General features: G+C 33.7%; 2 protein-coding genes across 2 annotated transcripts; both read right to left on the bottom strand.

Annotated features, from left to right (window-relative positions):
* Positions 1–6,462: 6,462 nt before the first annotated feature.
* Positions 6,463–9,855, bottom strand: LOC139902305 (uncharacterized). The gene is made up of 3 exons (XM_071884944.1): positions 9,322–9,855; positions 8,251–8,418; positions 6,463–8,139 (listed from the first exon to the last, which is right to left on the bottom strand). The coding sequence occupies exons 1-3, from the start codon at positions 9,853–9,855 to the stop codon at positions 6,463–6,465; spliced, it is 2,379 nt and encodes a 792-aa protein (XP_071741045.1).
* Positions 9,856–14,817: 4,962 nt separating this feature from the next.
* On the bottom strand, positions 14,818–17,449 carry LOC139902304 (uncharacterized). The gene is made up of 5 exons (XM_071884943.1): positions 17,336–17,449; positions 17,161–17,230; positions 16,079–17,025; positions 15,281–15,841; positions 14,818–15,186 (listed from the first exon to the last, which is right to left on the bottom strand). Exons 1-5 carry the CDS (start codon positions 17,447–17,449, stop codon positions 14,818–14,820), a joined length of 2,061 nt encoding a protein of 686 aa, XP_071741044.1.
* Between the last annotated feature and the right edge of the window lie 8,778 nt (positions 17,450–26,227).

Raw genomic sequence — 26,227 nt, 5'->3', positions numbered from 1 at the left:
GATAATATTGTTCGTGAAGAATATGAACGTTTTTTTTTCTTCATGTTTTGTGAAGTAAAATTTAGCCCGATTTAGAGTTTAGGGTTTAGGGTTTGGTGTTTTGGGTTCATTTCATAAACCCAAAATACCAAACCCTAAACCCTAAACCCTAAACTCTAAACCGTTCGTGTTTAAAACTCAACCTAAATCCTAAATCTAAACCCTAAATCTAAATCCTAAACCCTAAATTTCTAAACCCTAATATCTAAACCCTATAAACCCTAATATCTAAACCCTAATATCTAAACCCCAATAGCTAAAACCTCAAAATACACTCGAAAAACACGATAATTGTTATATATTACTTCTTCGAGCGTTTTCCCGCCAAAATAAAAACATTTATCACAAAGCGTCTCTACTAAATGTTCATATTTTCATCTCATCTATAATGTTCGTGAACAAAGTTTTTTCAAAAAAAGAAAAAAAAAGTTTTTGCTTCCCCCCGAATGGTTACTTCCCTCTTGATCCTACCACTATATATATATATATATATATATATATATATATATATATATATATATATATATATATATATATATATATATATATATATATATATATATATAGGGGCAGGATCAATGAGGAAGTAACCAATCGGGGGAAAGCGGGAGGAAGCAAATTTTTTTTTTTCCGTTTTTTTTGAATTTTTTTTCCGGCATCAAGATCACACGAAAATATGAACATTTAGAAGAGACACTTCGTGATGAATGTTATTATTTAGGCAGGAAAATGATCGACAAAAATAACATTCAAGATAATATTGTTCGTGAAGAATATGAACGTTTTTTTTTTCATGTTTTGTGAAGTAAAATTTAGCCCGATTTAGAGTTTAGGGTTTAGGGTTTGGTGTTTTGGGTTTATGGAATAAACCCAAAACACCAAACCCTAAGCCCTAAACCCTAAACTCTAAACCGTCCGTGTTTAAAACTCAATCTAAATCCTAAATCTAAACCCTAAATCTAAACCCTAAACCCTAAATTTCTAAACCCTAATATCTAAACCCTATAAACCCTAATATCTAAACCCTAATATCTAAACCCCAATAGCTAAAACCTCAAAATACGCTCGAAAAATAATTGTTATATATTACTTCTTCGAGCGTTTTTCCGCCAAAATAAAAACATTTATCACAAAGTGTCTCTACTAAATGTTCATATTTTCATCTCATCTATAATGTTCGTGAACAAAGGTTTTTCAAAAAACGAAGAAAAAATAAGTTTTTGCTTCCCCCCGAATGGTTACTTCCCTCTTGATCCTACCACTATATATATATATATATATATATATATATATATATATATATATATATATATATATATATATATATATATATATATATATATATATATGGTTTGGAATAATAATAAATCTTTTCATACTAAGCTATTACGTATAAATTTTAAAGGGTAAGTATTACTAGGTTAAATCATATTACTAATATGCTATGATGTACATCCTTCGTTAATGACTTACCAATCGTTAACTACAAGCTCTGTTTCAACTCAATGAATTCCATTTCACAATAAACCAAGTGTATTATTCGAATACATGTTTGATTGTATACTTTCATTTTCGATGTACTCGAAACTTTTTAGAAAACATCATTCGTTTCTTGCGAAATTCACAAGAATTTCACGAGCACAAACATCATACACTGAGGTATATCAATAATAATGAACGATGAAGTATTGATTCATAACTTCATTAAAGAAATATTACGCAACGATTATGAAATCTCTAATGTTTTGGAGATTATTTATTCTCGTTCCAACTATAAATCAAATGAGTTTAATTTAATATTAACTCATTAAATCTATATTACATCTGAATAAAATATATATGTATATTTTCATAAAGATTGTAATTCTTTTGTACAAACCGTTGATGGTAAAAGAATATTTTAACGGGTAGGTAATACCCAAGAAATATTTATATCTCACATTAATATGTTACATTGTACATTCTCCAAATTCTGATTCAATAATCAGTAGCTATACTACTTACATTCACAAGATATATGTATCCGTTCACCAAAGAACAACCATTTTCATACAAATTTAATTACATATTCTGATTTTGACATATCGGAATTCAAGTAAAGCTTTAGCAGGTGTTATCTTCCTAAAGATCACTATATTCATGAATTATATTCATTCGAATTTTGCAATGAATTATCACATCATACCACCGAACTTACCATTCATTACTTTTGAAATTTACAACATTTCTTCGTCAACCATTAGATCCGTTGACAGGTTACATCCTGCGTTCAACGATCAAATTCAAAATCCTTTAAAACACCTTAAAACTATAACCAACGATTCAGATTCGTTAACCCTAATAATGCTGATGAAGTAGCAAAAGTTGTAGATGGTCTTAATGACCAGAAGCTTGATAATAAAGAATTGTGTGTTAGACAAGCTCAAAAGAAAATCTGGTATTGAAAAACGGATTGAGCAAACCATGAAGGAGGTTGTGGACAAACCACAAGGATTAAACCTATACCCAAAGAATCTAGATGATTCGATTTCTGATGGAAATCATAGAAGATCTCTTTACGCATTCTAAATCCTTACAGAAAATTTTCCTCATTATCCTTCGACTTTAAATATTTTGGAAATTCTAAGATATCATCGTATCTTTCGTTATAAATATCTTCGATATTTCTGAAGATATATTCATAACGATTCTTGTCCGCAATTAATTATCTCTTTGCGATATCTTTATTACATCATAAAGGAAACTGTTTTAGTTTCTATATTTTGTAGAATTCAAGTTTAAATTTTGAATGATTTAAAGTAGTGTTGGGAATTGAAGCATGAGTTAGTATAATATAATGACGTCAGGCCAACGTGATTATATTACAGTAAGTCATGCTAAATTTTTAATGGAAGATGATGATTCATAGACTTTATAATCATCATTTGCCATGTTACACGACTCTTACATTATACTTAAACCTCTGAACATATCAAGAAAATATATTCTTGATAGTTCTATCCTCAGTAATTCTGGTAATTTAACAAGTCAAATCGTACTACTACATTTCTTTCTGCTTAGTATATTATGATTATTCGAAACTTCATATCTACGAATTCTGGACCATTACTCGCTTTACTTAAAGTCGAGAAGAGAAAACAAGAGCATAGAGCTCCGACATATAAAGGAAAATATAAAGCCCGATAACAACACGGAAATTACAAATCGTGTATGTCAATACGTATTGCAACATAAAGACACGGGAGAATTAAAAACATTATAACCCCAAGGGAATAGTAGAAGAAAACAAATTCCTCGGGTGGTAAATGAAAAAGAAGAATGACTGTATATATGGTCAATATAATAACAAGGATCAGAACTGGATTAAGCATTTCCAAAATCTTTTGGAAGTATGAATTGAGGAAGAAAGTATTTAGATATTAAGTTTTAATACATGTTATAATATTCCTAAACATCAATATATGATATTTATAATAAATGACATATCATATACTTTAAATGTGATAAATATATAAACATTAAGTATTTATATATAAAATGAAAATAGCTAAATAATTAACAAATTATTAATACAAGAAGTATATTAATAATATTAATATATAAACTGGTTAATTGTTATTATATGTTTTAATATATACATAACTGATATAGGTTCGTGAATCCGAGGTCAACTCTGCACTTGTTCATTGCCGTCATACGCATAATTACTACAAAATACAGTATCGTGAGTTTTCATAGTTCCCTTTATATATATATTTTTGGGCTGAGAATACATGCAATGTTTTATATCTGTTTTACAAAATAGATACAAGTACTAAACTTAATTATACGTGGGTTAGAATCACAAATATTCCCCTAGCTTGGTAACGTAATCTATTGGTCTCTGTACCGTAGGCGCGAATCCTATTGATAGATCTATCGGGTTTGACAACCCCATCCGGGCTAGTCGCGCTAGCAGTCAACAGATGTTTAGTACTTCGAGGGTATTTTTCGCACTTGATTCGGTGCTCTATAGACATCAGGGGTATTCATTATTATATTATTATCGTTAAGGCTGTTACCAGGTGCCCATGGTTGTAGAATATTTTTATTACACTGCGGTGTAAGGATATTTATGGAAACTGAAATCTTGTGATCTATTACTATTATCAAAATCATTAATTATGACAAACCTATGAACTCACTCAACCTCGTGTTGACTTTTTAAGCATGTTTATTCTCAGGTACTTTTTGCTTCCGCTGTAGAACTTTGCTGTTACATAGAAGTCAAGCCAAGCACTGGGACCCGAGTTAACATCACCGTTAATGGATTTTGACGGGGTGTTAAATCCTGTTTGTTTTTTTTTTTGTTTTTTTTTTGAAAGGCAAATTCACACACTCATTAACACACATATTTACAACCACGAATATGTCTCAAGTGGGACTTGAACCCTCAACCTCTTGGTTGGAGAGCCACCACGATACCGCTGGGCCAAAGGCCCTTTGGTTTCCTGTTAGGTTTTGTACTAGCTGAGCTCGTATGTTTTGTTGACTGTTTCTTTGTACGTTTTAGAGTTTTCATCTTTTTGATGAAATTCTCTATTAGTTTATAATATTAGTCTTTTTCGCTGGAAAAAAATGGGCTCGAAAAGTGCAATCTCAAGAAATTTTAATTTTCAAACTTGATTTTCTTTACTTTAGAAAAATGGAGGTAATCTATGTGCTATCATTTTTACCCATACATCATTCAAAGAGCATTTGATTGTTGTAACTTACAATGTTTTTAAACATATTTGATGGTGTATGACTAAAAATTAATGGTGTACGGGTTATCATCCTTATCAAATAACTAAATTTGAACATAAACATTAAAGTCATTTTAATACACAACATTCACTTATCTTACAGTTATTCAAGCAAAGATAAAAAAACTGGTAAAGGTTTGAGTATACAAGTGCAAGATAACATTCGAATAAAGTTGTTGATTGTTAGTTAAAGTCAAATATTTAGTTGTAACAAGTTGGAGAGCTCTTGCTTTGCGGCGGGAGACGTTTACTAAATTCGATTGTCAAAAACTAAAAGGAAAAAATAACACAATTTCAGCAATATAAGTACATAACGGTACTTCGGGAGGTGATAATGTAAATTTTATAATATGCTAAGCATATTTGTATGTTCATAAATAATGTAGGGACCTAAAATGTAAATGTAATTTAATTTTATATTTATTACTCTAAAATAAAGCTTAGTGCGTGAAAGCCCCGTTTTAAATATAATTTTTTTCATTTAATTAGTAAAATTATTTTGATTTTAAGAGTTATAGTAGTGAAATCTATTTCGAGGTGAACAAAAAGATAGATTCCGTCACTATTTTGGTGGATAAGTTGGAGGGTAATCTACTAAATGAAGTTACGGTTTTCCCTATTAATTTAACATGTAATTCACATTTAATACCCCTTAATCTTCTCAATAATAACTAGTTGTGGTAGTGCTTGTTGATGGTAGGTATATTTAAGCGTAGGGTACAAATGATTATAGCATAAGTTCAGTTACTACTATTCATGTACTCACTTTTTTTAGATAAGAGGTTAATTAATAGAGGAATTGTGAAAAATGGATTGGAAAAAATGAAATCATGTCATGTATAATCAAGTTGTCTCGTTTATTGATAGCGCGTCATGATAAATACGACGACTTAAAAATAAATCTAGTTTCATATTTTTGCGTTTTTTATTTGTATGTTTAGTGCTTTTTTCCTGCATTGCATTACTAGGACCGAGGATTTATTAAGGGCCAACAGGGTCATCTGCTCCCAACGATCAATTTTTTTTTAGTGTAATTATATGTTAGAATCCGACGTTTCGTATATCCGTTTGTTAAAATTTTAGATATTTTGCCCCCATCTTTTTTATTTTTTACAAATGTTTTACGTTTTACACCCGTTAAAAAAATTTCCGGAATCCGCCACTTGTCTTATGAGGTTATGTTTCCCTTGGCCGATTGATTTTGTTTTGCCAACTTTTCTTGTATGGTTGGTGTTTTATTATAACTTACATTACATCTTTTCTTGTATAGCTTTTTTGTATGATTGAGTGTGTTTAGTGATGAGTTAGTCCTGATAAAAAAATGATGGCGCTGATGTGAAATTTAGTTCTGAAAAGAAATTATGATTTAGAGTGAGTTAACTACAATATTATATATTTTGCCCGTTCTTCCACTGCAGGCCTACATACTATTGGACCAGACAATATAATTTGGGCCTTAGCTCTAATTATAGATGAACCAAGTTTACAGTACCAAGTTTACAGTTATGATTTATACACGTTAATCCACATTCTAACACGTCTTAAAACTTCAGCTAATCCAATAAAATCAATAATATTGTATGGAAATGCACACAAATAAAAAGTATCAATCTTTTGATTTATTTCCAATCAATTAGAATCAGTTATTGCATAAAGCATCTATCTTACAAGAAATTTCATACAAATTTACACGATTTAAAGGATTCTCCCATTGCAAAAGTTCCCTAACCCCTTTCTCAATCTCTCTTGTCTCCTTCACCAAAGATCTCAAGCAAAATGCAAAAGCACTTAAACCTAATACCACCTCAATACTCTTTATCTCCTCACACCCTTCATTAAATACAAGTTCTCTTGATCTTTGTAGATATAAATCTACCATATTGTCCAGGTCATCCTCACCATTTGGTCCATGCATATTTAACTTGTGAGGGCAAATTGGTAATTTTCCCAACTCAACATCACTAAATGTGTCACAAATATTACTCTTTTTGAGTTCATTCTCAAGTTTGTTAAGTGATTTGACTAAAACAACCTTCTCAAAACATTTTATTGAAGGTTGAATTATTTCCTTAAAAAGTTCAACCTCAACTTGAAGTTTATTCAAACTCAAGTTTGCATCTTGTAAAGATTCATTTGCATGGCTCATAAAAACTAATAAACCCTCCATGTTTGACAAGTTCTTCAAAAGGTTATTATAACAACCACCATTAAATGGCAAAAACCAAAAGTTAGGCTCCATTTCAGCCTCCTCAATGAACTTTCTTAACTCATTCACATTACCTTTAAGCTTCTTTTGACCATCTTTAATACAATCTCTTCGATCAACGAAACTCACCGCGCAAACACACTCATTCAACACTTGTAGGCTCTTAGCAAGTTGAATCTTGGCTAATGTTGAAGCTCTTGTAGGTTGAAACATGAGTTCAACCACAATAGAACACGATAGTCCTATAAACGCTTCAACTATTCGAATGATAGCGAATTCTGTTGGTGAACCAAATTTTTCCCGACCAAGAATCAAAACGGCGCCAATTACAGCTGATACCCCGCCAGCTGGCCCATACATACAGCTTCGTCTAATCAAACTACAGAAAACAAACCATGGAAGAAGAATCAAGAACCTTTCTTTAACATATTTCTCAAGAACAAAACAACCCAATACTCCATATACAGTTCCCAACACTGTCCCCTGAGCTTTAAGATTCGAAACCCTAAATGCAGCTTCTCTCGAAACAGCGAAACTTATTGCGACCGGTAGGCCCGACCATATTCCGTTTTGCTTGCTGTATATAAGCCCAAACAGAACAGAAAAACCTACCGATAACGAACATTTCAACGCTAAAATGAGCCTTCTCTGCTTCACAAAACTACTAATCAATTCGAAAAGAGTCTTTTGTTGTTTATTTTTACTTGGTTCATTGGTAGGTGATGTAGGATTCGGTTTTGATTTTTCAGTCATATTTCTTTGAAGTAACTTGGAACAAAATAAGAAAAAAAAAGAGGACAAATCTTTGTGGCTTTGAGGGAAAGAATTGAGGGAAATTGTTAAACTTTCAAGATTTGATTCTGGAAAAGTAGCTAGATCAAAAGGCATGCAAGACTTTAATTGGTCAAAGGTTAGGGTTATGCTCTCTTGAAGCTTATGCAAGTAGTTTTTTAGATCATGATTAACAATTTGTGGTGGAAATGTTTGAAAGGTGTTTAAAGCAATTTGCAGCCCTTGTATTGGCATCTCTATATCTTGCAATTTTTCTGATGTATTGAAGCAATATGGTTTCAAGAACTTTATTGGAAGTGTCTCCCATTTCATGCTTTCCTGTAATTAAAAAAATAATATTTCGTAAGCATACGATTTAGTAAAAAAAATAATATTCAGAACTTAATCATAAATCATAAGACGATATATATGATTTGTGTTGGTGCTTACTTTTTTGGACTTGATAGCATTCAAAAGTTTAGTTCCATTATATGTTAGGGACTTGGCTTGTGAGACAAATGCTTGTGCACTCGTGTTGTCTTGTGCACAAAATGCCTGTACACACAAATTAATCCTTTGTGAAGCATTCTCTGCATAAAGCTTGCACTTCTTTTTCACCTAAACATAAATAAAACATAAACTTCATCAAAACATTGTAACTTTTGCATGTATATATATGTTGTTTGCATGTACGTATGATGTGTGATCAAAGGTTGAAACAAGAGCTAAAGATGAGGAACCGTGAGAACATATGTATAATTTTAATGTCGGACTTAGATTATGACTAAAAGATCAATAATCCTTACAAAGCCACAAAATACGGAGTACATTTTAATTCAAATTTATAACATTGATATATGATTACATCCAATATAAATCTTTGAATATTTTTGTATTCTTGTAACTATATGCATACTTCATATGTGACTCCACTACATTTGAAATCATTATTTTAGTGTTGAAGATAAACATAAATACGTAAGTAACTTGACTATATATCGACTCCATGCCTAAATTTGTCACACTAAGCCCGCACCCATAAAACCGTTATAGTTATAATATATGTATATTTGATGATTAATTGATGATAACTGTATATATAGTATAATTCGATAGAATTTATTTGTATGAGTCATAGTTTCAAATTTAATGAGAACCACAAAATTTATAATGTGAGTATTTTTAACTTACTTGTGTAAAAATTGTCACATTAGATTAATTTACATGTGAATAATATTGAAGTATGTTAATGCAAAAAGTAAAATAGTTTGAGAAACATTAATGCTACCTTTAGAATTTCATTTTTAATTTGTGTTTACATGTGTACATCAATTAACACAAAAACATTTCATATTTAACGTACATATATAGTGATTGACAATAGTTTGAGCTTTAATTAAGTAACTTTTTTACGTATTTGTTGGGTTATTTACATGTATAAAAACCACCTAAGTTACAAGTTTTGCTGTTCTGCAATTTTTTGTATTCGTTTGAACCTGTTATGTACGTTCGTATATTTACCTGACACGTAGCAAGACCAGGAAACGGAAGCAACAAAGCAAGAACACAAGCCACAACCCCAATAGCAGTGCTAGCTGCCACGTGTACCGGATGCATGACTGGATCAGTGTTACCACCCATATCATACGCCACCACATATATTATCACAATTTGTCCTAACGCTATTCTTTTCGACACCAAACAAGTTCTATTATCAGGCAACGTTACAACAAACGCCGCCATACCAACCAACACCGATGTAACCGCCGTTGTTAACTTTTCAGGCCCTATGACCCACAACCCTATAATTGCAGGAATAACTGTTAAAAAGGTGGCACAAATCGCGGCCCAACAGCCGCGAATTGTGTCACCTAAAGAAGCACCAGTTATTATGAGAATAACTGTTACGTAAGAAAAGGCGGGAAATGCGACTTGGCGGCGAAGGGAGGCGGGGCCGAAGAGGGTGGTGGCGGCTACGATGGCACAGGCGGTGGCGGTGCGGAAGGCGGCGGAGAGACAAGAGAGCCATATGGGTTTAAGGTTAAACGTTGGCATTGTTATTATTGATGCTAATTAATCAAGATGATGATTAATTAGTAGTGTAAGAAAGAAATGAATGAGAAATGTGTTGTAGTGAAGGTGTAGTTACGATTTTATACATGACGATTAATGGTGGGACCTATTAAGTAATTCGAAAAATATAGTGGATTAATTAAAATAATATAAATTGTGGACGTGTCGTTGACCTTACATACAAGAATGTTATAATGGTCTTTTACGATCGGTTATAATTTTCCTTTGGTAATTGATCAAATTTACTTGCTACTTATATGATGAGATTAATGTACCTATGTACCAATTACTCGTATATTACGGTTATATATTACTAGATAGTTATTCTTATGGGTATTGACCAAAATGTTTATTTTACCAACGAACTATCACGATATTTTATATATATAAAAAAAAGTTATTGTAAAAATACCGTTACAAGTAACAAGACCACCACGCGACTATGCGACTCGTGAATTGTGTGTCATTGCCAAGGAAATTCAAGTCGCTATTAAAAGTTTACGGACATGACGAAAAAACATCGAGTCGCAAAATCGCAGGGTCTAGACATGCGAACTTTGTGACTTGCGACTTTTCGAGTTTATCACTCACACGCTGGTGATGAACGACTCGCAAGGTTCGCAAGGTCCACTTTGCAACTAATGTTATTATGATAAGATTTTGGATATGATTTCCTGACAGTTATGTTGATTTTAATGAGATAACCGAGTGCTGCTTTTTACCTCCATTTAAACTACTCCCGACCATCTTTCACCATCTTCATTAACTACCTATTGCATGAACACCAAGTATCATGCCCTCAAAAGGTAAACAAATTCCTCAAAAGGTAAATATTTTTTTATGGCGATTAGTATGGGATAGATTACCTACGAGATTAAATTTCTTAAAAAGAGGTTGGAGATTGAAGATATTGGGTGTCCCATTTGTGATTGTCAAATAGAATCGGTGGATCATATGTTTAGTGGATGCTCTTTGGCATTGGATCTTTGGAGAAAATTTAGATCTTGTGTAGATGAAGACATTCCTGTTTGTGATTCATGGCAATCATGGATTTCATGGTACGAAACATTTATCGAACGATTCCAAGATACGGCTATATGTTATAGTAGCTTCTTTTCTTTGGCATATCCGGAGGTACAAGAATAGTATTATTATATTTTGGCTCGCCGCGAATGAAGAAAGAATTTTTTTTATTCTGTTAGAAATTTTCTTTTAAACGGATTTATAGTCTTACCAAATATAATCTCCGTTGGAACTCGTGACATGTAAAGCTATTGTAAGTGTTTTTTCAGTGTCTTAGTAGGGGGAGTGGTCTTATTTATAAAAGTATTGCTCTTAATTTAGTACACATATATTAATTTAATGATAACTTAATAGCAAGTGAGATACGAAGAATATCATTACTCTAATATTATACTTTTTTTTTTTTTTTACAGTATATAAGTTTTGTATAAGGTGTACGTGGATAATATATACCTATACCTATAACTTGAAAATTAGTGGCTCCTATTAACTTGAGTATGTGTAGATTTTAATGAACGTGATTATATAGATAATTATTTCATTCTTAACTTTGATCTATTGAAGTGTGTATCACTTTGTTTAGCACTTCATATGATAATCATTTTGTTTCTATTATGATATTCATATAATAACTTTATACTATATTATATATTATATATAAATATAAATACACACACACACACACACACACATATATATATATATATATATATATATATATATATATATATATATATATATATATATATATATATACACTACAAAAAAAGGGGTTTGCAAACCGGTTTTATAACCGGTTTGTATCCATAGGGGTTTGCAAAGTCCAGACCGGTTTTAAAACAGGTTTGCAAACCCAACCTTCCAAACCGGTTTTCAGCTAAAACAGGTTTGCAAAGCCAACCTTCCAAACCTGTTTTTACATAAAACCGGTTTGCTTTCTATTTTTTTTTTAAATATTTTTTTTTTGTTTTAAAGTAGTATATATACCACATAATTAATAGAAACCTGTTTTTTACTCAAGATATCATTTGCAAATTTCTTAATTAATGTCTTATGCATTAACTTCAACCTACACATATATCAACCAAAATAAAAAAGAGTACAAAAGGGGCGGGTGTTTTGAAGTGACCACCCGAAACACTTTAACATCAATTGCCTACACTAAAAAAAGGTAAATCTATACATTGCCACAAAATTATCGACTAGAATGTTTAAATCAAATTGCGATGCAACGAGATTAGCTCACGAGCTGTTGATGGCTGTCGTATCCATTTGACCCATAAGCATATGCATATGCATTTGCAGAGCCATACTTACCTGCATCCGGATTCTGTTGCCCAGTGTATCCATAACCGCCGCCATAACCTTGCTTCGTGTAATAGTATATGTTTCCTCCATTTCCACCCATCATCTGTTAAATCAAATACATAAAGAGATATGCAAACGATCGAATGATGAAAAAACGATGATATGATTTAGGGTCCCATTGTTATAATGTCAAAATGTTAAATGTTAGAAAAATGATCTTATTTGACAATGCATATATTTTAGCTTATTCATCAACCGGCTATATGGAACTTGTAAACTTGATCAGGGTACAAAATCTTGGCATTTTGGGTGTGATGCAGATGCTATTAACAAATATGCCTAAAAAGTCAAGTTCTTTTCAATTTGCCAAAGTTAGAGCAACATATAAACATTACTACGACAAAGTAAAATAGTGAATCCAGGTTGTGTGATAAACAAACAACTTTCTGAAATAACATTTAAGGTGAGTAAAAGCCTTATTTCACTTCTAGCTTTCTTGCATAATTTTATATGTCATACGGAAGTCTTATTTCAAATTACTGTAGATACAACAAAAAATATATGAGCCTCTCAAAATAAATCCAATTAACTTGGCATATCTCCAAAATGAATCCAATTAACTTGTAGTCCTAAAATGATAGACCCAGTTTGGTAGTGATTTCAGTAACCAATTAGAGACATTATTGAATAAAATTAGTTGATGAATACAATTTTATTTACACAATTAAAAAAAGTAAACAATTAGAACATATCAATAATACAATACAGAAATAATATATAAGAAGATTAGAATTCACCATTGATAACATATTTACCTGAAAACAATGGCAAAGATGTTTTCCCAAAGTAACCCGAACATTCGATTTTGATAGTCGTTTGTTCGTCCCATTCAATATAGTCGAACCGTCATTCCCTTTCGTCTTCGTCTTCTCAACATCAATCAATGAATTTGGAGATGAAGATGGTGATGATAAGGTTCGTTTTTATGATGATGAACTCCGCCATTTTCCACCGTGGTTGATTTGTTGCTGTTGGTGGAGTGTCGTAATGAAGAAAATTAGGGCAAAATCGGGTATGGATGAGGATTAGGTTAGATGAATTGAAGGTGGAGGTGGTGGCGGTGGTGAGTAGAGACGATGTTGGAAGTGGTGGCGGTGGTGAGTGAGTGACGATGGTGGGATGAAGAAGATTTTGGAAGAGAATTGAAATTGTTTGTTTTTTCAATTTGCCAAAGTTAGAGCAACATATAAACATTACTACGACAAAGTAAAATAGTGAATCCAGGTTGTGTGATAAACAAACAACTTTCTGAAATAACATTTAAGGTGAGTAAAAGCCTTATTTCACTTCTAGCTTTCTTGCATAATTTTATATGTCATACGGAAGTCTTATTTCAAATTACTGTAGATACAACAAAAAATGTATGAGCCTCTCAAAATAAATCCAATTAACTTGGCATATCTCCAAAATGAATCCAATTAACTTGTAGACCTAAAATGATAGACCCAGTTTGGTAGTGATTTCAGTAACCAATTAGAGACATTATTGAATAAAATTAGTTGATGAATACAATTTTATTTACAAAATTAAAAAAAGTAAACAATTAGAACATATCAATAATACAATACAGAAATAATATATAAGAAGATTAGAATTCACCATTGATAACATATTTACCTGAAAACAATGGCAAAGATGTTTTCCCAAAGTAACCCGAACATTCGATTTTGATAGTCGTTTGTTCTTCCCATTCAATATAGTCGAACCGTCATTCCCTTTCGTCTTCATCTTCTCAACATCAATCAATGAATTTGGAGATGAAGATGGTGATGATAAGGTTCATTTTTATGATGATGAACTCCGCCTTTTTCCACCGTGGTTGATTCGTTGCTGTTGGTGGAGTGTCGTAATGAAGAAAATTAGGGCAAAATCGGGTATGGATGAGGATTATGTTAGATGAATTGAAGGTGGAGGTGGTGGCGGTGGTGAGTAGAGACGATGGTGGAAGTGGTGGCGGTGGTGAGTGAGTGACGATGGTGGGATGAAGAAGATTTTGGAAGAGAATTGAAATTGTTTGTTTTTCATCTGCTCCCACCGCTGTACATATTCCCTCTATTATTTTTTGGTTATTGAAACCGGTTTTAACAAACAACCAGTTCTGAAAGTCCAAAACCGGTTTCTTAAAATAACAGGTTTGCAAAGTGTACTTTCTAGACCGGTTTTTACAAAAAACCGGTTCACCGTTTCCTTCTTTTTAATAACCGATTCCAATTCACTTTCCAAACCTGTTTTTAAAGGTCTCTGAAAAAACCGGTTTCGTTTGGGGGTTTGCATTCTCATTTTTGTAGTAGTGATATATATATATATATATATATATATATATATATATATATATATATATATATATATATATATATATATATATATATATATATATATATATATTTGAAAGGCTAAAAAATTTTATTGCACAAAAGAGAATGTTAAATCTTGGCATATGAGTAAATGCCATTCTAAAACAACAGGAACAGGAGAATATATCAGCTAAAACATGAAACTAAAAGAAACAAATATGACAGTAAGGATCGAAATAATTGCCAGCCCCGTTTGCTATCAGCCGTGATCATCATATATAGAGGGATTTATAAGCCATTGCGACCAAACAATCGGTGTTCTCCTTGATCGATTAGAGATCCACTCGAATGATTTTAATTGGATTTCGTTTAGGATCATAGGTCCGGTGCTTTTCTTCTTTCTAAAGATCGTATTGTTTCTATTTTTCCATAAGATGTAGCCCGTGACCCATTTTATAGCCTGCCATATTTTTGAGATTTGAATCGAATCAGCCGAGCCCAGCAACCCTAGGAATCTGTCATCGAAGGAAACAACATGATTCAGATCCTTATTCCACCATCTAGCAACTCTCGACCATACATCTTTGGACATCGGACATTCCACAAACGTATGGGCAGAAGACTCGACCTGAGCGTTGCATATTGGACATAAAGACTTTGAATAACTTTGACCCAAACGGTATTTTTTTTCTTTATGAAAATGCCGGTGCATACTTTTGAACCTGTTCATGGTTAGTATCCAACAAAAAACAATCCTGGACATCCGGTGTATGTAATGAATTAAAGATATTAATCCGTGATCTCTTATTACCAAAAGAAATATCCATAACCCCGGTTCTACAATTGATGAGATCATCAATTGTGGCCAAAAATGGACGACTAAGAATGATCGTTGGTTGGGTCTCCCTAAAGTTGGTCTCAATGTCCATAACAATAAAATCTACCGGGTAATAAAAGTCTTCCACTTTCACAATCACATTTTTCAACATACCCATTGGAGTTCTCATTGACCGATCCGCAAGTTGGATGAGAATATCAGTTCGTTTTAAAGTTCCCAACTCGTACCGGTCAACAAAACTTGATGAAAGTATGTTAATACAAGCCCCGAAATCCAATAAAGCCTTTTTGACATTAACATTACCCACCGTAACCGAAATTAATGGTGTCCCCGGGTCCTTAAACTTCGGTGAAAGTGAACTAGAAATGACCGCACTCACTTTTTCAGTTAATTTTACCTTTTTTGGGCAATGATGCATTGAGTTTTCGTTTTTGAACACACAAATCTTTTAAAAATTTAGCATATGCAGGAATTTGTTTGATTGCATCAATAAGTGGAATATTGATTTTTGCTTGTTTAAACATCTCCCACATATCATCCGTTTTTGGTCCCTTTTTCTCATAAGGGAATTGTTCAGGGACTCCAAAGCCTTGGGAAATGGAATAGTATTAGTCTCCATATCCGTTTCCTCAAACTTTTCAACTACCGGTTTTTCGACATTTAACCTAACCCCAAAATCTACCTGAACTTCATTAACATTATTACTCAAATCATGTAACGTAGGAGACTTACCTGGACCATACTTGATTTCTGATTTCCTGGGCATTTTTAATTTGTTATCATCTGCCTTTCCATTTCTTAAAGTGCCCACCATGTTCACTTCATGTCCTCTTACTTGTGATTCATGATTCGGGTTAAGCAATGTATAACTCGGAATTGTATCCGATTCTCGTGTTGCCTTTTCCTCTGCCACTTGACCAATTTGCTTACCCAATGCTGCAATTGACTTATTTTGAATTTCCAAAGTCTTCTTCATCTCTTCCATTAATGACTCCATCCTAGCATCCGTGCTTGATGATTGACTTTGTTGATTATTTTGAGACAAGTTTTGATTTTGCCTTTGGTATTGGTTGTTGTCCGAGCTAAAGTTTGGATGATTTCTCCATCCTTGGTTGTAGGTGTTGGAAAATGGATCATATTTTCGCCCTTGAATCTCATTCACTTGCTCTTTCATCCCTAATGTTATCCCCTTTTTGCAACCGTTTGCATATTGAGATGGATCTCCACAATTTGAGCACATATCCTGAACCTGCACAAAATTAACACTACCACCCTGGTTTGGGTTGTTAAACATGGGAAGCAACATCTTTATCTCATCTAATTCCTTTTCTAAATTCCTAGTGGAACATCCCGAGTTAGAAACATGGTTAACATGGGAAGGATTGTGAGTTTTCCGTTCAACCGAAGCTTGAGTTTTTGAACCCTTGCTCAATTGCTCAAAAAATGCACATTCATCTTCACTACTTCGAGTCATAAACACACCACCACTAGCCTCTAATAGGAATTGTCTATTTTGCGAGTCAAGACCATCATAAAAAACTTTGACAAGTTCCCATTTCGGTATTTTTTGGTGGTTACAAGATCTAAGTAATTCCTTCAGACGTTCGTATGCTTCATGAAAAAGTTCACCTGATAATTGCCTAAAAGATTTTATTTGCATACGCATATCCGAAGTTTTACTTATCGGGTAGAATTCCTCAAGGAATTTCTTTTTTATCATCCCCCAAGTAGTGATACTCCGAGCGGGTAAGGACAAAAACTAACGCTTTGCTTTATCTTTTAAAGAATAAGGAAATAGGCGAAGGCGTACCTCTTCATCCGTGAACCTGTTTACCTGATTTGTAGCACAAATATCATTGAACTCGGTGATATGCTCATAAGGTTCTTCTGTTGCCATACCTCAGTAGTTTGGCAAAATAGCAATCAATTGAGGGCGAACCTCAAATCTTCTGTTGTTATCCGCATTTGGAGCGGGATAAACAATTGGTGAGTGATCTTCATAATCACCCGGTTGGTAATACGAATCCACACCTCGTGTGTCTCTCTCTGCCATTGTTGCAAATAGGATTTCCGCATACAAGAAAAGAAACACAAACAAGAAAACACAACACGTAAAACTGAACAAAACTAATAAAATGAGAAAGTATTTTTGGATTTTTTTTAGGTTTTATAATTTTTATGGCTTTTTCAAAATTTAAAAGAAAACAAATTACAAATAAGAGCTTGCAATCAAGCGCACACTGTAGTGACCTGAACTTTTCCATGTTTATATATATTAATTGAGATTGATATTTACATGATTAAATGTTTCTAACATGTTAAGCAATCAAACTTGTTAAGACTTGATTAATTGAAATATGTTTCATATAGACAATTGACCACCCAAGTTGACCGGTGATTCACGAACGTTAAAGCTTGTAAAAACTATATGATGACATATATATGGATATATATATATAGTTAACATGATACTATGATAAGTAAACATATCATAAAGTATATTAACAATGAACTACATATGTAAAAACAAGACTACTAACTTAATGATTTTTAAACGAGACATATATGTAACGATTATCGTTGTAAAGACATTTAATGTATATATATCATATTAAGAGATATTCATACATGATAATATCATGATAATATAATAATTTAAAATCTCATTTGATATTATAAACATTGGGTTAACAACATTTAACAAGATCGTTAACCTAAAGGTTTCAAAACAACACTTACATGTAACGACTAACGATGACTTAACGACTCAGTTAAAATGTATATACATGTAGTGTTTTAATATGTATTTATACACTTTTGAAAGACTTCAATAAACTTATCAAAATACTTCTACTTAACAAAAATGCTTACAATTACATCCTCGTTCAGTTTCATCAACAATTCTACTCGTATGCACCCGTATTCGTACTCGTACAATACACAGCTTTTAGATGTATGTACTATTGGTATATACACTCCAATGATCAGCTCTTAGCAGCCCATGTGAGTCACCTAACACATGTGAGAACCATCATTTGGCAACTAGCATGAAATATCTCATAAAATTACAAAAATATGAGTAATCATTCATGACTTATTTACATGAAAACAAAATTACATATCCTTTATATCTAATCCATACACCAATGACCAAAAACACCTACAAACACTTTCATTCTTCAATTTTCTTCATCTAATTGATCTCTCTCAAGTTCTATCTTCAAGTTCTAAGTGTTCTTCATATATTCTACAAGTTCTAGTTACATAAAAATCAAGAATACTTTCAAGTTTGCTAGCTCACTTCCAGTCTTGTAAGGTGATCATCCAACCTCAAGAAATCTTTGTTTCTTACAGTAGGTTATCATTCTAATACAAGGTAATAATCATATTCAAACTTTGGTTCAATTTCTATAACTATAACAATCTTATTTCAAGTGATGATCTTACTTGAACTTGTTTTCGTGTCATGATTCTGCTTCAAGAACTTCGAGCCATCCAAGGATCCGTTGAAGCTAGATCCATTTTTCACTTTTCCAGTAGGTTTATCCAAGGAACTTAAGGTAGTAATGATGTTCATAACATCATTCGATTCATACATATAAAGCTATCTTATTCGAAGGTTTAAACTTGTAATCACTAGAACATAGTTTAGTTAACTCTAAACTTGTTCGCAAACAAAAGTTAATCCTTCTAACTTGACTTTTAAAATCAACTAAACACATGTTCTATATCTATATGATATGCTAACTTAATGATTTAAAACCTGGAAACACGAAAAACACCGTAAAACCGGATTTACGCCGTCGTAGTAACACCGCGGGCTGTTTTGGGTTAGTTAATTAAAAACTATGATAAACTTTGATTTAAAAGTTGTTATTCTGAGAAAATGATTTTTATTATGAACATGAAACTATATCCAAAAATTATGGTTAAACTCAAAGTGGAAGTATGTTTTCTAAAATGGTCATCTAGACGTCGTTCTTTCGACTGAAATGACTACCTTTACAAAAATGACTTGTAACTTATTTTTCGGACTATAAACCTATACTTTTTCTGTTTAGATTCATAAAATAGAGTTCAATATGAAACCATAGCAATTTGATTCACTCAAAACGGATTTAAAATGAAGAAGTTATGGGTAAAACAAGATTGGATAATTTTTCTCATTTTAGCTACGTGAAAATTGGTAACAAATCTATTCCAACCATAACTTAATCAACTTGTATTGTATATTATGTAATCTTGAGATACCATAGACACGTATACAATGTTTCGACCTATCATGTCGACACATCTATATATATTTCGGAACAACCATAAACACTCTATATGTGAATGTTGGAGTTAGCTATACAGGGTTGAGGTTGATTCCAAAATATATATAGTTTGAGTTGTGATCAATACTTAGATACGTATACACTGGGTCGTGGATTGATTCAAGATAATATTTATCGATTTATTTCTGTACATCTAACTGTGGACAACTAGTTGTAGGTTACTAAAGAGGACAACTGACTTAATAAACTTAAAACATCAAAATATATTTAAAGTGTTGTAAATATATTTTGAACATACTTTGATATATATGTATATATTGTTATAGGTTCGTGAATCAACCAGTGGCCAAGTCTTACTTCCCGACGAAGTAAAAATCTGTGAAAGTGAGTTATAGTCCCATTTTTAAAATATAATATTTTTGGGATGAGAATACATGCAGGTTTTATAAATGATTTACAAAATAGATACAAGTACGTGAAACTACATTCTATGGTTGAATTATCGAAATCGAATATGCCCCTTTTTATTAAGTCTGGTAATCTAAGAATTAGGGAACAGACACCCTAATTGACGCGAATCCTAAAGATAGATCTATTGGGCCTAACAAACCCCATCCAAAGTACCGGATGCTTTAGTACTTCGAAATTTATATCATATCCGAAGGGTGTCCCGGAATGATGGGGATATTCTTATATATGCATCTTGTTAATGTCGGTTACTAGGTGTTCACCATATGAATGATTTTTATCTCTATGTATGGGATGTGTATTGAAATATGAAATCTTGTGATCTATTATTATGATTTGATATATATAGGTTAAACCTATAACTCACCAACATTTTTGTTGACGTTTTAAGCATGTTTATTCTCAGGTGATTATTAAGAGCTTCCGCTGTCGCATACTTAAATAAGGACAAGATTTGGAGTCCATGCTTGTATGATATTGTGTAAAAACTGCATTCAAGAAACTTATTTTGTTGTAACATATTTGTATTGTAAACCATTATGTAATGGTCGTGTGTAAACTGAATATTTTAGATTATCATTATTTGATAATCGACGTAAAGCTTTTTAAAACCTTTATCTATGAAATAAAGGTTATGGTTTATTTTAAAAATGAATGCAGTCTTTGAAAAACGTCTCATATAGAGGTCAAAACCTCGCAACGAAATCAATTAATATGGAATGTTTTTAATCAATAAGAACGGGACATTTCAGTTGGTATCCGAGCGTTGGTCTTAGAGAACCAGAATTTTGTATTAGTGTGTCTTATCGAGTTTGTTAGGATGCATTAGTGAGTCTGGACTTCGACCGTGTTTACTTGAAAAATGATTGCTTAACAAATTTTGTTGGAAACTATATATTTTTAACATGTGAATATTATGTGATATATTAATCTCTTAACGCGTTTGATATTATGTGATAGATGTCTACCTCTAGAACAAGTCCCATTGACTCACCTAATAATAATGAAGAGTCAAATGTAAATTGGAATGATTCGTGGACTGATTCACAAGTTCCCGTAGAGGAACCGGAAGAAGAGTCAGAACCGGAAGAAGAATCGGAACCGGAAGAAGAATCGGAACCGGATGAAGAAATAGAACCGGTGGGGGAAATAATAAAATGGTTAAGTAAAAGAAAATCCTCGACCAACCGACCAAGGTTAATTATGGTCAATGGTGTTTCCGCCAAGGAAGCAAAATATTGGGAGGATTACCAATTCTCCGATGAATCGGATTCCGACGAGAATTCCGATGATGTTATAGAAATTACCCCAACTGAATTTAAAAAGGCAAAAGAAAATAATAAGGGAAAGGGCATAAAAATAGAGAAATCTAATTCCAACCCCGATGAACTTTATATGTATCGTCAACCCCGAGGTCCTTAAGTTGTAACAATGACCCGGGAACCTCTAAACCACCAGGTTTTTCTAAACCAATGTGGAAAACGACGGCTCGTATTAGGGGAACATCATATATCCCTAGAAACTTGGCAAAACGAACCAAAACCGAAGAAGAAGAAACAAGCGAGTCGGAATAAGATAGTTGTATTCGTGTGGTGTAATATATGTAATATAGTGTGCTTATGCTTTATGATATATGTAAAAATTGCTTGTATTAATAAGTATTTTTTTTTATGAATCTAACTCCTGTCTATTTTACAGTATAAAAACACAAAATGGATAGACAACCCAATATTTTAAGAGACCTACCCGGAGACATGATTGATGAAATTTTGTCTAGAGTCAGTCAGAATTCTTCGGCACAACTATTTAAGGCGAGATCAGTTTGTAAGACATTCGAAGAACGTTCCAAGAATGCCTTGGTTTATAAAAGGCTTTCGTTCGAAAGATGAGGGATATCACATTGGGAAATCCATAAGTTACGATGTGTTTACTTTGACGCATATATTGCGGGGAACCCAAATGCTATTTTACGCAATGGGTTAAGAAATTATTTTGACTCAATATATCCGAATATTGGACTTCGTGATTTAGAAAAAGCGGCTAACATGCAGCATAAAGAAGCATGTTATGCTTATTGATTAGTAATGTTCGCTTCTCACCAAAGTGAGAACAAGAACATCGGGCTACAACTATTAAACAAAACATTCCCACAAGTGACGGAGTCGGTAATTGGGGTAAGAAATGAGGTTTTTAGATTGTTACGGGACTGTTGGACGTTACGTAACCCTCGTCCCTTTGACGACGTTACAACACGATGTCTTATCAAAGGCCATAACGGTTATGTCCCACAAGACCAAGGATGGGAAGTAATCCTAGTAAAACCAGAATGCATGACTTGTTTCTGGACGTATGAATTACGTGTCTTTATTGCCTTTGCTGAACGACTTGTGTACTAGCTAGAATTATCTTCACAACCATCTTGTATCAAATTTATTGTGTGCTATATTTCATGCTATATGTAAAATAAGCGGTATTGTAAGTTTGTAAAATATTGTGTAAAAGTTTGAACGCGAAATATTATTATAATCAGTTTTTCATATAGAATTGTAGTAGTTGAATTGTATATTAGCTACTAAGTATGAACTTAACGGGTAGGTACTACCCGAATTTAAACTTATAAAATGCTAATATGAAGAAAAAGCTTTTATAAATGAGTTCATATTATGCTACGAAATACTATTAACTACTCTTAATATTCTGTATGATTAACTTGTTCCATTCGACTATTTTGAAGGAAATGGCACCGACTACTCGACACACCGTGAATATGAATGAAGAGGAATTCCGTACTTTTCTAGCTTCAAACATAGCCGCAGTACAGGCTGCGCTACATACCAACAATAACCTTGGATCTAGTAGTACAGGAAATCGTGTAGGATGCACCTACAAAGAATTCACTGCCTGCAAACCTTTGGAATTTGATGGAACCGAAGGACCGATCGGATTGAAACGGTGGACCGAGAAGGTCGAATGGGTGTTTGCCATAAGTAAGTGTACTGAAGAGGACAAAGTGAAGTACGCTACACATACCTTCACAGGTTCTGCGTTAACATGGTGGAATACCTATCTAGAGCAAGTGGGACAAGACGATGCGTACGCACTACCGTGGTCAGCATTCAAGCACTTGATGAACGAGAAGTACCGTCCCAGAACCGAGGTCAATAAGCTCAAGACAGAACTTAGAGGGTTACTAACCCAAGGATTTGATATTACCACGTACGAAAGACAATTCACAGAATTGTGCCTATTGTGTCCGGGAGCATTCGAAGATGAGGAAGAGAAGATCGACGCATTTGTGAAAGGATTACCGGAAAGAATCCAAGAAGATATAAATTCACACGAGCCCGCCTCCATACAACAGGCATGTAGAATGGCTCACAAACTAGTGAACCAGATTGAAGAAAGAATTAAAGAACAGACTGCTGAAGAGGCCAATGTGAAGCAAGTCAAAAGAAAGTGGGAGGAAAACGGTGATAAGAATCACCAATACAACAACAACAGCAATTATAACAATAATCGCAAAAATTATCCCAACAATCGCAACATCAATCGCAACTACAACAAACGGCCCAACAACAACAACAACAACAACAATAACAGCAACTACAACAATCATCCCAACAACAATAATAACCGCAACAACAACAACAATCAGAAGCAGCTATGCCAAAGGTGTGAAAAGTATCACTCGGGGTTCTGCACCAAATTTTGCAACAAGTGTAAAAGAAATGGTCATAGCGCGGCGAAGTGTGAGGTCTACGGACCAGGGGTTAATAGAACGAAAGGAACAAATGGTGTCGGAACGAGTAATGGCGGAGCAAGTAGTGTCGGAGCAAGTTATGCCAATGTAGTTTGTTATAAATGTGGAAAACTGGGCCACATTATTAGAAATTGCCCGAACCAGGAGAACACGAATGGACAAGGCCGCGGAAGAGTTTTCAATATTAATGCGGCAGAGGCACAGGAAGACCCGGAGCTTGTTACGGGTACGTTTCTTATTGACAATAAATCTGCTTACGTTTTATTTGATTCGGGTGCGGATAGAAGCTATATGAGTAGAGATTTTTGTGCTAAATTAAGTTGTCCATTGACGCCTTTGGATAGTAAATTTTTACTCGAATTAGCAAATGGTAAATTAATTTCAGCAGATAATATATGTCGGAATCGATAAATTAAACTGGTTAGCGAAACATTTAAGATTGATTTGATACCAGTAGAGTTAGGGAGTTTTGATGTGATAATCGGTATGGACTGGTTGAAAGAAGTGAAAGCAAAGATCGTTTGTTACAAAAATGCAAATCGAATTATACGAGAAAAAGGAAAACCCTTAATGGTGTACGGAGAAAAGGGCAACACGAAGCTACATCTTATTAATAATTTGAAGGCACAAAAACTAATAAGAAAAGGTTGCTATGCTGTTCTAGCACACGTCGAGAAAGTACAAACTAAAGAAAAGAGCATCAATGATGTTCCCATTGCAAAAGAATTTCCCGATGTATTTCCGAAAGAATTACCGGGATTACCCCCACATCGATCCGTTGAATTTCAAATAGATCTTGTACCAGGAGCTGCACCAATAGCTCGTGCTCCTTACAGACTCGCACCCAGCAAGATGAAAGAACTGCAAAGCCAATTACAAGAACTTTTAGAGCGTGTTTTCATTCGACCAAGCACATCACCGTGGGGAGCTCCTGTTTTGTTTGTCAAGAAGAAAGATGGTACATTCAGGTTGTGTATCGACTACCGAGAGTTGAACAAACTTACCATCAAGAACCGCTACCCACTACCGAGAATCGACGACTTATTTGATCAACTACAAGGCTCGTCTATTTATTCAAAGATTGACTTACGTTCCGGGTATCATCAAATGCGGGTGAAAGAAGATGATATTCCAAAGACTGCTTTCAGAACACGTTATTGTCATTACGAGTTTATGGTTATGCCGTTTGGTTTAACTAATGCACCAACTGTGTTCATGGACCTTATGAACCGAGTGTGTGGACCATACCTTGACAAGTTTTTCATTGTTTTCATTGATGGCATACTTATTTACTCAAAGAATGACCAAGAACACGGTGAACATTTGAGAAAGGTGTTAGAAGTATTGAGGAAGGAAGAATTGTACGCTAAGTTTTCAAAGTGTGCATTTTGGTTGGAAGAAGTTCAATTCCTCGGTCACATAGTGAACAAAGAAGGTATTAAGGTGGATCCGACAAAGATAGAAACTGTTGAAAAGTGGGAAACCCCGAAAACTCCGAAATACATACGCCAGTTTTTAGGACTAGCTGGTTACTACAGAAGGTTCATCCAAGACTTTTCCAGAATAGCAAAACCCTTGACTGCATTAACGCATAAAGGGAAGAAATTTGAATGGAATGATGAACAAGAGAAAGCGTTTCAGTTATTGAAGAAAAAGCTAACTACGGCACCTATATTGTCATTGCCTGAAGGGAATGATGATTTTGTGATTTATTGTGACGCATCAAAGCAAGGTCTCGGTTGTGTATTAATGCAACGAACGAAGGTGATTGCTTATGCGTCTAGACAATTGAAGATTCACGAACAAAATTATACGACGCATGATTTGGAATTAGGCGCGGTTGTTTTTGCATTAAAGACTTGGAGGCACTACTTATATGGGGTCAAAAGTATTATATATACCGACCACAAAAGTCTTCAACACATATTTAATCAGAAACAACTGAATATGAGGCAGCGTAGGTGGATTGAATTATTGAATGATTACAACTTTGAGATTCGTTACCACCCGGGGAAGGCAAATGTGGTAGCCGATGCCTTGAGCAGGAAGGACAGAGAACCCATTCGAGTAAAATCTATGAATATAATGATTCATAATAACCTTACTACTCAAATAAATGAGGCGCAACAAGGAGTTTTAAAAAAGGGAAATTTAAAGGATGAAATACCCAAAGGATCGGAGAAGCATCTTAATATTCGGGAAGACGGAACCCGGTATAGGGCTGAAAGGATTTGGGTACCAAAATTTGGAGATATGAGAGAAATGGTACTTAGAGAAGCTCATAAAACCAGATACTCAATACATCCTGGAACGGGGAAGATGTACA

This window comes from Rutidosis leptorrhynchoides, chromosome 3 (genome assembly GCF_046630445.1).
Source record: "Rutidosis leptorrhynchoides isolate AG116_Rl617_1_P2 chromosome 3, CSIRO_AGI_Rlap_v1, whole genome shotgun sequence".
Classification (NCBI taxonomy): Eukaryota; Viridiplantae; Streptophyta; class Magnoliopsida; order Asterales; family Asteraceae; genus Rutidosis; species Rutidosis leptorrhynchoides.
This window is presented reverse-complemented; position numbering and strand designations above follow the sequence as displayed.